This window comes from Athene cunicularia (genome assembly GCF_003259725.1).
Source record: "Athene cunicularia isolate RWA chromosome 10 unlocalized genomic scaffold, athCun1 chr10_part1, whole genome shotgun sequence".
In the NCBI taxonomy this organism is placed as follows: domain Eukaryota; kingdom Metazoa; phylum Chordata; class Aves; order Strigiformes; family Strigidae; genus Athene; species Athene cunicularia.
Window position 1 is genome coordinate 15,088,413 of NW_020799112.1, and position 15,230 is coordinate 15,103,642.

Genomic DNA, 15,230 nt, shown 5'->3' on the forward strand with positions numbered 1-15,230 from the left:
ATGGTTGCTAGGTACCTGGCATGAGGACTTCTGTCTTCTTCTTATCACTTTGTTCACAAGGAAAATTTTTTAGATTATTTCATCCAGGGAGACTGTTAACCTTATATCATTCTAATGCAATGCTATAGCTGAAAGTATATCTATCTATCTATCTATCTATCTATCTATCTATCTATCTATCTATCATCTATCTATATATATATCTGTATAATGCTTCTGAACGAAGGCTTACAAATCTTATAGCTATACAACATCTCCATGAGGAAAAATTCAAGATTTCATAGGTAGGGAACACATAGGCTTAGACATATGTGGTTAATATATTACTTAGTGTCAGTTGATGCATGGTAATGGTTTCTGCATATGCTCATAAAATGTGAAATAATTGGACTGAGTGCTCTTTTAATGCAGGTAAAATGATCCTGAATTATCTTCCCTTTGCTATGGGCTAAAAGTATGTACACATATTTACTGGAGATCAGATGACAATCTCTAACTTGTTTGTGTGTCTGAGCCTTGGAGCACAAGAAAAGAAAATTACTGGTCTGAGTTTGTGCGGCACCTGCAGAGAGCCCAGAGGTCCTGCCTTTGTGCTTACAATCTGCTCCATCCTCCCCACAAGAACATTAACTGTGGCACTAGTAGAAAGCTGGAGTCATGAGTTTAATTTTCATTTTGTTTAAGGATCACATAAACCTAAGTGCACAGGGGAAACAGCAATGACATCAATATAAACTAACAAGCTAATCTTCAAACTGGGTTGTCAGTGTACTATGAATGGAAAGGGAGAATCTGTATGTTTAACTTCTGGCCTCTATCTCTGTGTAGGTTTCCTAATTTATTCAGCCTGTGTGTGTTGAGGCGGGGGACCTATTCTTAGAACCTGACAACGAAATTGGAAATTCAACAAAATCTGGAAGAAATGGCTATGGAAAGGTGAAAAATTAGAAGCCTCTGAGATTTATAGCTGAGAATTTGGTTTCGAAGGGGTTTTATTGTACATCTTACATTAATGTAAACATCGCTGTCACTTTTGGGGCCTTTCATTAGCATCTTATGTTTTAATCACTCTTCTTATTGTGCCTTGTTTTCAAATCAAATGCAAGTTCCAGAGCTTTCTGTTATACATTTGTACTCTCTGGGCACAACCAAGCTAACTACCCCAAAATTTTAAAGAAGAGATGTTTTTCCCACAAGCTTTGTTGTAGGTGTTCTTTTCCTTTTTGGGTTGACATATTTGCAGTGAAATTTTTGTAATTTCCATAGGAAAGGAGTCCATATACCTTATTTTCTTATTCTGCCTAGTTGTATGTAGAGCATCTTATCCATCAATCAATGGTCCTCATGGCATTCTCTCTGAAGGGACTAATGTGTCTCCACAATTATGGCAAAGGTATTTTAATCTGGTTTATTTTATAACTTGGTAGTGACATCCTGGGACCCTGCTGGCACACACTGAAACCAAGGAATGTCATGCTTGTGCCACTTGTTCGCACATTGCTGGGCTGAGCTGGGGTGGATTTGTCTTACCATTTGCCCAAAGCACTTAATCAATGAAGGTTCTGTAGTGTGTAATGATCATTACATGAAAATAGTTCTTGGCCAAGATTGGAGTGTTTTTTTCACCATTTAACTTCTTCTTAGAAGATTAGGGTCTTATCTCCAGTCTGTGATTGCTTCATTGAGATCAGCAAAGAAAAACGTGAGTACATTGGCTGTCCAGGATGTCTGTGTGTGGGTACTGAGTTCTGTAAGCATCTGCTTTGTGCCCAGAGACCCAAAGTTCATGCTACTGCTTCAGAAATCCTTAGTTATTCATTCAAAGGGGAAAAGCTCCTACTGGAGTGTCTAAAAAGTCCCACACTGGAACAAAGTACTTTTTCAAGAGGTAAAAGACTGAAATTAATGTCCCCAAATTGAAAAGACAATATCTAGCCTTTGTCATCTGCATATATAGAAATTGTCTCCACTGTTAGCCTTCAAACCACCCTGGAGTGATGTCTCTCTGAACTAAAAATGCCATTCTGGTGCAAAGAAAGCTGAAGTGAAATTACTGTATCCCTGAAAGATATTTGCATTGGACTAGTTGACATCTTCACATTGAAAACGTTTCACTGGAAAATCCTCATCTAAACCCTCTATTCAACTTCTTTATCTGCTCCTTCTTCTTTACCAAGCCGAAGCAAAAGGTGGATTCTGTGCTCCTAAGAAATTTGAGCTACAACTGTACTACAGCGTGTCTGGTGCACCGGGGAGTAAACTGGGCTCTGAGTTACTATACTTATGTACAGAGATAGGAACACGTGAATCGCTCTAGAGGCCCTTGGAGCAAACTCTCCCCAAGATAGCACCTTGCAGAGGTGGCTTTCCTCCCTGGCCTTTGCCTTGCAGCCACAAGATGCCCCTCTGTGGGCACCCCACCCTGCGGGGCACTGCCTATGGCCGGAGTGGCTGCAGCTCGGGACAACCGTTGGAGTTGGAAGCTGAAAACCCTCTGTGAGCCTCCGTGAACCCTCCCCACCTGTCCCTCATGCCAGGTGTATCTTCCGTTCGTTGTCAGCGCTCGTTAAGACCGAGGGCATCTCTCTGACTCGCCCTGCCTTCTCCATGTCTCTTATTTCACTGGAATGGAGTCAAATGGAGAAGAGTCCACGCACGGTCTGGAACGGATCAGCAGGTCAGCTGGGAATGCCTGTCAGGCAGCCAGCATGCTCCCTCGCTTCTCCCTGGCTTTCTTTGAGGTTTGTAGCTCTTCTGCTTTCTTGTTGCTATTGCCACCCTCCCCACACTCCCCCTGCCACACACCAAGCACCCAGACCTTTCCTGAGCACTTTACTTAATCCCCAGGATTCTTTATATAGGAATTAATCTTCTCGTCACAGAGGGAGAGCTCGGAGGGAGGGGGTACATTTATCTCTCCTGCTGAGGTCTAGAGTTGCATTGCTGTGATTATTGGTGGTAGCAGTGTGCATGTGTCTGGGGATCTGTGTTTAGCTTCTTCGTTTCTTAAACGGCACAGGGGCAGCAGCAAGTTGGCAGCTTTGCTTTCTAGCTGCATTGTGTTTGCTGCTAGAAAGAGGGAGTGTGTGTGGGGAGCAGCATGGCAGAACAAGAAGCCAGTGGCTTGCAAGTCCTTCTCTCCACCCTCCAGGTAAGAACAGCTTGAACTAATGAGAGAGGCGCTTGGGCTTGTTTTTCTCTTTAATTCACCAGCAGCAACTTGTTGGGCTGAGGTTGTTCGTACGAGCTCCCTGCTGGCTTGTCTCTAAAAGCATCAGTGTGCAGGAGTCCTGACCTGCACCTCCCACCCTAAAAAGCCTTTATGAAATTAAGTTTCACTATTTGGAGATGAACGCTGGCAATTACTGCTATGCATCAATCACCGTCTGAGCGCAGAGTCTCAGCTCCCGAGATCTCGCTGTGTTCAGCGGGGAGCGAGGGAGGTGTGAGGAATCGGCTGCTTTGCAATGAATGGGACCTGACAGCGCTGTCAGTCTGCGAGCTCGGCAAGACCCAGCAGCGCACACTGCTACTCCGAGGGCTGAGGGGACGAGTAAACACATCTGCTTGGAAGCAGCATGCTTCTCCCTGTCAAAATATCTTCACCAGGACCCTTAAGCACTTACAGGGAAGTGACAAAAACTTGAAGATGAGATCGGTGAGGCACTGGTGTTGGGTGTGCTCAGTAAATACTCCCGAGAAGCAGAGGGAAGTGTCCCAGTCCAGGATCATACTTGTTGGACAAGTTCAGCTACAGGAGGAAGGAGAGGTATCTGTTCCTCTGCCTACAGGCGAGCTCCTCGGTTCTGTTTTCCCCCAGCATGGATGTGCTCCTCCTGGTCTTGCAGGAGAAGATGTCTAAGCAGAGGCATGAGCTACCCAGTGAAATGGGGTGTGTGTTTTGGGAGGGAACCCATGCTTCCATGAGCCATCGTTTTGTCACAAGGGGTGGGCAGGAATTGCTTCGCCAAGACAAGCTGCTTGTATAAAAAGCATCCTTTAGATAGTTACGGTGAAATGCCAGTTGTTTGTGTTTCTCAGGTGCCCTGAGCCCCTGTGTGCCGTTGTGCTGATGTGTGCCAGAGCCCCACGGGGATGGGACTTTCACATCTGAGGCAGGAGCATCCTCTGACTGCTACCTGTGTTGTCAAAACCTCACATGTTGCAGAAGAAGAAAATGAGGGATAGAGTGTGTAAACCAGACTTATCTTCCTGGATCAGCCCAAGGATTCATGTCTCTGACAACCTCAAGTGTGTAAAGGAGGCTATAAAACCCCATGATACGCAATTGGCTTCAAAACTGTAGTTGTGGGGGCTGATCAGCCTTGACGTTTTTATCCAAGTTTATGTAACTGTCAACAACTTCTCCTTCTCATGTCATCATCAAACCCTGGTTGCCCTCTGTAGCACCCTGTGACAGTGAGTTCAGCACACTGAAGAAAATTGTCCTATTGTCCTTTTACTTTTTTTGGCAGTGTAACTTGCTTGCCCTATGTTCTTACAGATTATTTAATGCATATTTTGTACTAGGTCATGTTTTTGCTGTATCCGTATTATAGTCCTCTCCTTATTACTTTGGATAATTGAGACCTGAGTGTACACCTCCTGATTTTTCTTATGCTCTCTAACATTAATGGTCGTGGTGCTCTCTGTATAATCTGGGAACAGAACTGGACAAGGCCCAGGATTAAAGTGGAAGCTGTAGTTTAAAATCACATATACAATTAATTGACAAAGCTACATGGTGGTCTAGACTAGAAACAGTTAGGAACACTGCAGGTGAAATGGGTTGTGGCACTGGTAAAATCACAAGGTATCACAGCATTTATCCCTAGTATTACAAAATCTAACCTTGGTACCTGACCCTTGTTTCCAAAAGTTCTGTATTTAATTAGAGAAGAGCTAAAGGCTTTCTTGTTTTATCTTCAATAGATGCATGAGTTTGAGTGTTAGAGGACAGGAAGCTAAGTGGCTGATGACAATTACAGCACTGGTATGTTCTGATTCACCTCCTTCCCCTACCTCCAGTCAAAACATTACTGGCATAACTGTAGCACCATCACCTATCTCTGCTACAAAAATTGGGTGATAAAAAAGACCTTAACTTGACACAGTTGGAAAACACTGGTCTGGGAAATAATAACTTTTGTTGATGTTTGCATTTGCTGATAACACCTCTCCACACTTCGTTATTTTCTGCAACATCTGTCCAAAACATGGTTGCTTTGTTTTTGTGTCCTGCTGAATTGTCAGTGCTGGTTCATATTCTTTTATTGAGCATGAAGAACATGTCTGCTGCATACAGAAGGTTATTCTCCAGGATATTATTGTGTATTTTCCATTTCTGTTAGCACATAATATTGCTTTGTATGCAGAAAACATTCAGGTGAAGAATGAGGGAACATTCAGCCACCAAGCCGGTCATTATGAGCATCAGAATAAAAACATCGTTCCTCCTTCAGTCACTCACACGAGGCTAAATTTTTACTTCCCTTCCAAACACTGGAGCAGATTATTATTCTCAGTCAGAGGAATGTCCCCTGACATAGGGTCTATCACCTTCAGCCAGGGGAGTGATCTACCTCATCTCCTCCTGGCTCTTTTACTCCTAGTCTCACAGCCTGGCTTTGGTAAGGATGGTATCAAGCAGAACAAATCCAGAACACCCTGTGCTTTGTAACTGAACTCCTGCTCTTGTCAAGGAAAGAAACACATTAGGTTTCTGAGTTCTTCAAAGCTGTTCCCAATGCGACAAAGGAGAGTGATCCTCCAAAGACAGCTCAAACCCCTGAAAGTGCAACGTGTTACAGATGTTCTGAAAAGTGACAAGGTGAAAAGCAAAAACTGCTTTCAAAGCGCAGCTGCATTTTGTCACCCAAATGTCACTGCAGGAAAGATGTGACATTTCAGATCTCTAGGTAAAAAGTGCTTCATTGCTTACAAGGTGCAGCTTTAAAATGTGAATTTCAGATTTAAGAAAAACCTCTCCCTGTCACAGGTTTTGTGTCAGTATGACAGAGTTGAGCACTTAGGAGTTTACTGTAGTTTCTCATTTTGCTTCTAACCCTGTTGCTTTCTTCTTTGCTCTCTCTTCTTGACTCTACCCCTCCAATGTGCTCCTACAATTAACATCTCCCATCCCTCTGTCTTGGATAGTGTTACCCCGTTCTGTTCCCAACTCTTACTGCACGACATGAGCCTCCTCACCTCACATCCAGCTCTGCTCTGTCTTTCATGCCCAGACAGTGTGGTATTTAGACCAAGGCTGGGCTGGTTACTACTCCTCACCCTGCTCCCCGGACACAGCATGGCAGAAATAAATGTCCTCCCTATGTATGGTTAATGATCAGCAAAAAAAGTCTGACATTCCATTTTAGTCAGCCTCCCTAATGCAAAATCCCAGACAGATTTGGGATTAGATGTCTTGTTTATTTTAATGCCAGGAGGAGGTATCTGGGTGTTAGTTAAAAACAGCTGTTAGTTGCTAAGAAGAACAATAGAAAACTGAAGCCAGCATCTTTCATTGTGTCCCAGACTACTGGATCCCTTGGGACTGTAGAGCATCCTAGTTCTGACTCTTGGTTGTCCTGGGCCTCGTCTCACTCCATCTTCTAACCAGTTAGCTAAATAAGAAGCATTTTTATTCTTCCTCTGCTTTCTCCCTGCTCTCTTCCTTGCTTGCCAGGCCTAGACGTGAGCCTGCCTTGGTTACCCCTGAGAACATCTCCTTATTCCATGGCAGCGTGCATTGTGTTGCCTGAGGAGTCCCAGATTTCCTGCTGGCTCTCAGCATGGATTTCACAAGCTTCCTGAAGCCACAGTCCCCGTTTACATATTCTGCAAAGCTGGCAACCCCTGGGGCCATTGGCAGATCTTTGGCTCAAACTATGTCCTACTATGTTGGACTGCACATGTTCCCAGATGCTATTGTTTGGAAGGTAAGAGGTGAAAATCTTATGTATTGATGGAGAATATTGTTTGTGTAAAGGGATTCTCATCTGAATGGCTGTGGTGCCCAGCAAGCAACATATGCAGGGTCCACTGTTTGCTAACTTGAACCTCTCCACTCCTTTGAGCTGCCTCTTTCGGGCTGTTTTGCTGGCTGGCTGACAAGGCAGTTCTATTGTTATCCTAAAGACAAGTGGGAAGATAACATTGCTGCTCTGGTGACAATGAATATAAAAGTATTTTGCAAAATGCTTTTGTCTCCTCTGCATCCTTGCACTTATTCTGTCAGCAGAGCTGCTGAGATTCCTGGCTTTGAGCAAAATAGATGCAAAAATCCCAGGAACTACTCAGCAAGCAGTATGCCCACTGGTTTGGGCTGGGGATAGAAGCGCTTGAAATTTGGATCTGTGCTTTTGGGAGACAGCTTGGCAGGCAATGCTTAGTGGAATAGCCTTAGAGGGGAAAAAAAAAAAAAGACTCAAAACCAGATGGCCAATTTTATGTGGTTCATTAACTGAGTTTTACTGAGATTGTTGTACCTAAAGTGAACAGCAGTGGACTTAGTGTCCTCCTATTCCTTATAAAAGTATTGTAGCTTTGGAACAGCAAAAGCAGTGCAGTTAGGGCAGTGAGACACTTGGCTGTACAGTTCAAGGGGAAAACCTTCACAGCGAAACACTGGATACTCCAGCATTCTTTGTGTCTCTACTGCCAATGCCACTTAGGCTGCATGAGCCTGTTTTTTGCTTTAATTGTGGAAGAAAAAGAATAATTCTCTGCAAACAATCCTATAGATGTAGTGCAGACCCCACACCAGCTTTCAGAGTCACTGCTTGCTCTTCCCACCTCAGCTGTCATCTGCTGCCTGTCTAAGGAGAACCTAAAGGTAGCTCTGAGCTCTTCCCTATGATCCTGGCTCACCACCACGGGGCACTGCTAAGCAAGAAAGAAGAAAAGAAAGGAGGCTAGCATCCATGTATTAACTCCAAATTCCTGCCAGGCCATGAAAGAAATACTGAGGTTTGGCACCCTCGTGAATCAGCACAGAACGCTAAAAGCCCTCAGAGGAAGCTGAAGCACGTCTTGGACTCTGCTGAAACCCTTCCACCAACTGAATTTCACTCTCTGTCCCCGGGCTGGCTGCAGCTGTTTCTCTAAGCACGCTGCCAGCTCCTCTGAAAATGCCTCCAGTTGGGCTATCCACATTTTCCTATGACTGCATTAATGAGAATTCAGGACTTCAGGGTGCAAAATGTACCCAGAGACTGATGGGAGCAGCAGCAACTATGGCTGGGCTGAGTAAAAGAGTGTGTTGCAGTCTGAGTCTCTGTAGAACCTTCAGTGTCAAACAAGGAAAGTGAGCTTCTGCCTGTCTTCTGCTGCCCCTCATCCTTGCCTAGGATGGCTTGTCCTTTGAGGACAATTGAGATTGTGTCCTGAATGTTCCTGGAGACCCCCTTCTTCCTTCCTGCAGTAACGCAAACGTGCCAGGATAACCATGTTGCTAAATCAGTTGAATGCAGGTTTGGAGAAATGGATTATAACCCTCTCCATCTGAGTTAATCATACGTAAAATGGCTAATAATCCCACCATGCCTCACATCAGTGTGTGAGACATACGGCAATGAACACTGGGGAAAAAATGTCTAAAATTCTGGTGACAACAGAGTAGAAAAAAATTGAGGAGTAAATTAATAATTTGTTTTCAGTGCAAGGCTCGGATTCCGCAGAATAAATAATGCACAGAACCACAAGCTAAATGATGAGGACAAAAAGCTATATGGCGTAATTTTCCAGGCAGCAGGCACTGTTCATCCTGAAGCAGAGGTTTTGTGAAATAAAACAAGTTGTCATGAAATTTAGAAATGCATTTACTCCAGGGAGCCAAATGAAACAACATAAATGCTTTAAAACTGGTGATTCTAAGCTGTTGAGGGCCTGACTTTGTGTTCATGGCCAGACTGTTTAACTTAGACTATTTGAAAGTAATATTATACCATGTCAAGCAGCTTTATATTTTATTTTATTTTATTTGTTATTTTTTTACAATCCTGCATTATAGACACAAACACATTAAACTGCATTATCTAAGGAGTATATGCATTTGTTTAAAATACTTATCTTTCGCATACAGTATAAAATATATTTAAATACATCTGCCTAGCTATTTGTAAGTCAAGAATAATTATTGGTAGTTATCTAGCTTTCATAGGTGTTTTGTATGCCTACAGATATATTTATATATTACATCAATATTTTCATGTCAATGGAAAATTTCCACCTTCTCCCTTTCTGAGGCTTCAGTAATTTCCCTCTATGAAATATATGAAGAGATGTTTTCATACAGAGAGGTGTTTGCTTGAATAGATCCTGCTTGTGTTTCTTTGTATAGCATAATCTTATTTTTAGTGTATTATGCTGCATTTTGTTGTGATGGCTGAGAGATCTTTTCAACACATTTTTCTGTTGGATACATTGGTCCAATTATCTTGCCTTTATCTATAATGGGAAAAAAAATATCTGTGGTAGAAAATATGTTCACAGACATCTTTGATTTAAAGTTTATTACATTACATTTAGCAAAAAGCGCAAACAAAAGTTACTTGTATTGAAAAACATGTGGGCTGATAATGGTTAAATTTAGCAGTGTCTACTGACACCAGCAGAGAGTTTACTGATGTCTGTTAACCAGAGGAAAAACATTTCATAAATGTATTGAGAATTTAAGAGATGGGGAGGGATTTTGTGTCACTTGGTCTGGGATAGCTGGGTTGAAAATTGCTCCTGGAGTTGTTGCTATCACAGGGATGATGCCTCTGTGTGATCATTCCTATTTGTGCCAGAACAGGTAACACAACATGTGTCATCATTCCTGGTGCGATGAAATCTGGGGAGGGATTTATGCCTCTGGAAGTGCAGGTAAAAGCCCCTCCTTCTGCAGATCTCCAGGAGGAGTCAGTGGGAAGTGCAGAAGTAAGGCAGTGTTTGCTAGTAGCTCCTTGTGGAACGAGCCATGCTCTGGGGAGAGGTGGCCCTTTTCTGTGTATGTTAGGGTTGATGTATGCACACCTGAGAATCCCAGGCTTTCACGTGTCTTTGAAAACCCTAAATCCTTGGACATACCATGTGCCCACACGTCATTGGGCTCTGCCAGACTCCAGCCTTGTGACTACGTTCTTCTCACCAGACCAGGATAGAAAATAATTCCCTCTTGCCTTTCCCTGTTCTTTTAATAAGCATTTGTCTCACAGATAGTCTATTTGCACCTGTTTGCCTACAGGGCCTGATGTGCCATAGGGTAGAAGCGCTGATCCATCAGCTGGGGCAGCTCTGCATGCTGGGCTTGCTGCTCATCTCTTCCAGGAGGGATGAGGGGATGTGATTCTTGGGCAAAGCAGGATGATTTTGGTCCCCAGGGGATTGTGAGGCCAGAATGCGCCTGGAAATTGTTGAGACAGGCTCCTTGAGAAGGAGCTACAACCTTCTCCAGGGAGACCAGGAACAGTACAAGCAATCTGATGAGACAGTCTCCCTCTTCCCATTGACAAAACCAAGTTATCTGCAGGAGGTGAGGAATGAGTGTTAGGGAGCAGCCATATGCTATGTTCTTGTCAACTAAATTGTTCAGCTCACTTGACATCCTGGTGGGTCATCAGTGCCTGCAATCCTGCAAGATATATGCATAACAGAAAGGGCTACTGTACGGCTGTTTCAGAAAAGACAGTTTAATTTCAGAAAAGACAGTTTAATTAAAGATGGCTTTGAAGCAAGAACATGAGTCCAAACCACCCTCAAATATTTGTAGACATTTTCTGTTATAATTAAAAAAAAAATAAAACCAAAACCCACCTGCTTTTTTTCTGATTGTTCCATCTTTGTAAGAAGTTGACCCAAATATAGTCTAGGTGCATTCTCTGGGTGAATATTCAAACCTCCAAGAATTGGATAATCTTTTGTCTTTTCATACAGGGTAAACAATTTATTTTAGTACAGTTTTGGGAAGGAAAGTCTGATGTGATGGAGAGTGCTCCTTAAAATAAGGGAAACCTGGTCATTCTCCACAGGTCAATGGAGACACACCACATTCATAACCATGACTTAGTATTTCCTTATGATCTGTTGTGCTGTTATGGCCTTTGTTTTACTGAGTGGAGACCTACCATATTATAAAGAAATCAAAGTTTCAGAAATCAAGAATCTGTCAGTGATTTCATAAGATGTCTTCTAAAGAGGACAAAGAAAATATAGTAGAGATCCTTCAGCTCATAGGCAATACTAAGCTACAAAACCCAAACTAATGTTTTAGAACAGCTGTTGATTGATAGAACAACATCTGCTTGACAAAAAATTCCATGGACAAAGCTAAACCCCCTTCCCTTAGTGGATTTATAAGCAAGTTTGGGTTTTTTTCTGCTCATGGTCTGTTCTCCTGAAAGAATACAGCCTTATTTTCAAAAGGTGCTGTAGGCTGAGGAGGAATTAATGAGAACAGCAAAACTTTCATGATGATTCTTATTAGAAAATTGAGAAATTCTGACACAGAAATCCTGTGGGAGAAATAACTACTCTACCAAAGAAATCTTGGCTTTTTTCCCCTCTTGACAGGGGATGCTTTGAAACGTAAGCATATATTTTTCTGACATTAGAGCCATGGAAGCACCACAGCATTGTGTTTTACTGCCATCAACTTCTTGTGAAGCTTTTTATGCACATTAATTTTTGGTGTAATTTACAGGCAGAGGCTTCCCACTGGACCCAATGGGAATTTGATCCCTGTAGTAAACAAATACAGACTCTTCTCCCCCAGGCCCATCTGCTCTGCTGCACTCTGTGCTACCTATTCCCTTCATTTCAAAAGAGAGAACGATGGTGTATTGACAGCTAAAGCAGGAGTCCTGGGCTTTATTTCAGGAGTGTTACAAATTCTGTCAAACTCATTTAATGTCTGTGCCTCCAGATTTCTGTATTTGGTCAGTAAATTGAGATCAAACCGATCTGTCAAGTTAGGGCAAAGGGAGTCTTAGTTCACACTGTTTGCCAAATCAAAGAGTGGAACAACTTACTCCCTGAGCAGACGACACTCATGCAGCCTGGGTGAAATCAATGTCTGTGGTCCTCTGTCATCCTCTCTTTTTTTTCTATGGGAATCCTGCTGAAAGGCCAAAGCAGCAGATTTACAGTGAAGATAAAGTTGGCCCTCCATTTTATTCAGGATTAACCTGGCAAGTAGAAGTGTGACAGGGAGGGAAAGAGATCCTTTCCATACTCAGTTTGCTTGGCATGGTGAATGCCCACCTGTCTGTACTGCAAAGGAGGGGAGGAGGGAGAATGGCCCACCTGACCTTTCCCTATGATTAAAATGCTGATCTGATGAAGTCAGGGGAACAAACTGAAATGCCTCTTTTGACCCTCCATTTTTCCAGGAATAAAACAGTGCCATCCACATGGAGACAGTTTCTGGAGAGCCTAGGGGAAGGCAGCACTACTGCCCTGATTTATCTGGCTGCTTCTTTGGGAAAATCTCCTGCATTTGAGTGGCCTCTTGCCCCATACTAAAGTTCTCCAAGTGAGTGAGAGAGCTGGAGATGACAAATGCAAAAGAGAATGTGTGCCTGGCTCTATTTTTCTTTGACAATCTCTCTTCCAATAGGGTCAAGGTCATCTGATCTCCCCATAATGCACAGGGATTTCAAGGGAAGAGCTGGGAGCAGAGATACATTAAACCAACTTGCTCTCTGAGATGAAAACCATGCTTATTAGTGGTTTGTTTCAAAAGCTCCCGCAGCAGTGGCTGTACCTCACTGACTGCAAACTGGAGGGTTTTGTCTAAAAGGGGGTTGTCTGAGTGGCTGGCTTATCAAAGAGTTGGAAATCTTCCTAGTTGAGTTCCTCCGCTATGTCCTAACAAAGCCTGTAGGGCACTATTACACCAACAGGTCTCCTTGAGAACATGTGTAAATAAAATAGGACACAATAACTACTTTTTGGTGGTCTCTCCATGCTGGCAATGGATGCAAATATCGGAGACTGACATAGACCAAATCTTCTGCTGGATATTTACTGAAGAATTCATCTTTCTCTCAGAGATCAGCCCATCATGACATCAAGACTATATCTGCTTAGATCTCAGTGAAACACCTATGGGTCTATGGAGAGATCAGAGGTTCCTCCCCATTGCTGTGCCAGAGGAATACATGGATGCTGCCAAAGGTCCCCTCTTCACAAGAGTTGTATGCCATCACACATTCTGTCAGTTTCTGTGTGAGAGTGTCTCAGGAGAGACAGCCCAAGGAATCTGGTCTGGTGAGGTCCACAGGGCATCTCAGTAGAGTGATGCTAAACAGCGTGTAGAGGATGGCACATCCGGAGACACCGTGCTGCTTGCCTCCTGAGTCAGGATGTGCTGGGTCAGTGCTGCCCCTCAGACACTCATGGGCACAGCAAGTGTCAAAGTCTGCTGTGCTGTAGAAGCACCATGGTCTTGCTGCACAGAGAAAGGCACCAGTAGGAGTAAGAGCTCTCATTCATCTCTCACTTGTCCCTGATCTACATTAGCCTGTATCTCAGCTCAGAAGCCTCTGAGAGGACAGTGAACTCGTATTTTTAAATTTAACTCCTGTCATGTTTTCCTGGAGCACAAACACAGAAGTGGGCTCATTCACTGAGCTAATAAAATGCCTTTTAGCTTGACTGACCAGCACTTAGTTTACGAGTGCTTCTGAGCTACTGAATTGAAGTAACAGGGGCTGAATAAAGCCCCAGACATGTCTGTCTTTAACATGATGGCATTGCCTTGCTGCTGCTGGGTGTCTTGCATGGCGTGTAGACTAAAGACAACAAAAAGCTTTGTTACCTTCTGGATGGAAAATGACATACTACTGTCATACCTTTAAAAACTTGGCAGCCTGTTCAGAGAACTGAGGGCTTTTCTTTTAAGAGGCTGCTATTTAAATCTAGACAGATGGGTCTCAGCAATGCAGTTAAACAGATGTTCTGCGTTACATTACTAGTAATAATACTTTGAATCATTAGAATTTCGAAACAGAGTTTGCTATTCATTATGGATGCCGAGTTTCATTTGTTGTTTGATTTTTCACTTAGACTGGATGGGAAAAATAGGTTCATCATTTTCACTTTCAGGTTCTAAGAAAATAAGCTGTGACTAACAATAGTTATTAGTGGTTTGTCTCCACTACCCATACCTCAATCATCATTATTAAGTGTTGATTGATTAAAGGCATTTGCACTGCTGTTCCAGAAAGCACTTTTGAAAGTGGGGTAGATTGACACAAAAGGACACTTGTCTTGGCAAAAGAAAGGACTTTTGTTTTTCTGGACCAGAATGTACCTTATAGCGATCCTTTTGCTCAGCCTGTGTAAGACAATGTCAGACTAATGTGTAGCAAATGGGAGTGTTAGCACTGGAATACAGAGAGAAGCCCAGACCGAGGACAGCATTATCCTAGGCAAGCGCCAGGACAGAGGGAGAGTAGACATAGGGACTCTCACCACTTTATCATATCCCAAGCAGGAATGTCACAGAGAAGGCAAGGATAGCAGCATCATTATGGCTCTTTATTTCCACACACACATACTCACATTTGCTACAGTATTCAATATCTGTGGTTTTATTAGAAAGCAAGTACATCTGGAAATTTTCCAAGGATCTTCCAGACTCACTTGCAGTTTGAGAAATGCCATTGCTTGAAAAAAACCCTATCATTAATTCCCAAACACACTTCTTTGAAAGACAGTGTTCTCTGGACTGACACCCATAAAATCTCACAAAGAAAGACAGCAGCATGCTTCATGCTGCTCTTTCATTGTTAGTAGTGGAAAAGAAAACTACAGCTAAACAGAAAAACCAGATCCTTCCCTATTAAGTTTGGGTGGCAGTTTTGCTAAGCAGTTGTAACAAAGTGGCATCTGAATGAAACATTAATATTTTAAAATAGTTCACTAACAGCTGAAGGCATATAAAATATAGGAATAAATCAAGAAACAGCAATAAACAGTAGATGCTAACATGCGTATAGAGATCATTGTGCAAGAATGGTTAATGCCTTATAGAAACTTATTAAGACAGTGTGAAAGACATATGCTAGGATAATTTTGGCATTAAAATAAAAATAGATTAAAAAGAGGAAAAAAGTGAACTATATAACATTAAATCCAGTCAAAATCTTTAGGTGTCAAGGTAACTTATTGTGAAATAAGAGATGAAACCTGAGAGAATTTATCTGCAGTAGAAATTACAGAAAGAACATTAGAATATTCAAAGG

The 15,230-nt window shown here is 42.6% G+C and overlaps 1 protein-coding gene across 1 annotated transcript in view; it reads left to right on the forward strand.

The window, feature by feature from the left end:
• The first annotated feature begins 2,672 nt into the window (after window positions 1-2,672).
• AGBL1 (ATP/GTP binding protein like 1) overlaps window positions 2,673-15,230 on the forward strand; it is a 289,236-nt gene continuing 276,678 nt past the window's right edge. Inside the window, exon 1 of the mRNA XM_026856071.1 lies at window positions 2,673-2,741. Within this exon, the coding sequence (XP_026711872.1) occupies window positions 2,709-2,741 (33 nt within the window). The 5' untranslated portion in view covers window positions 2,673-2,708. The remainder of the gene's footprint in view (window positions 2,742-15,230) is intronic.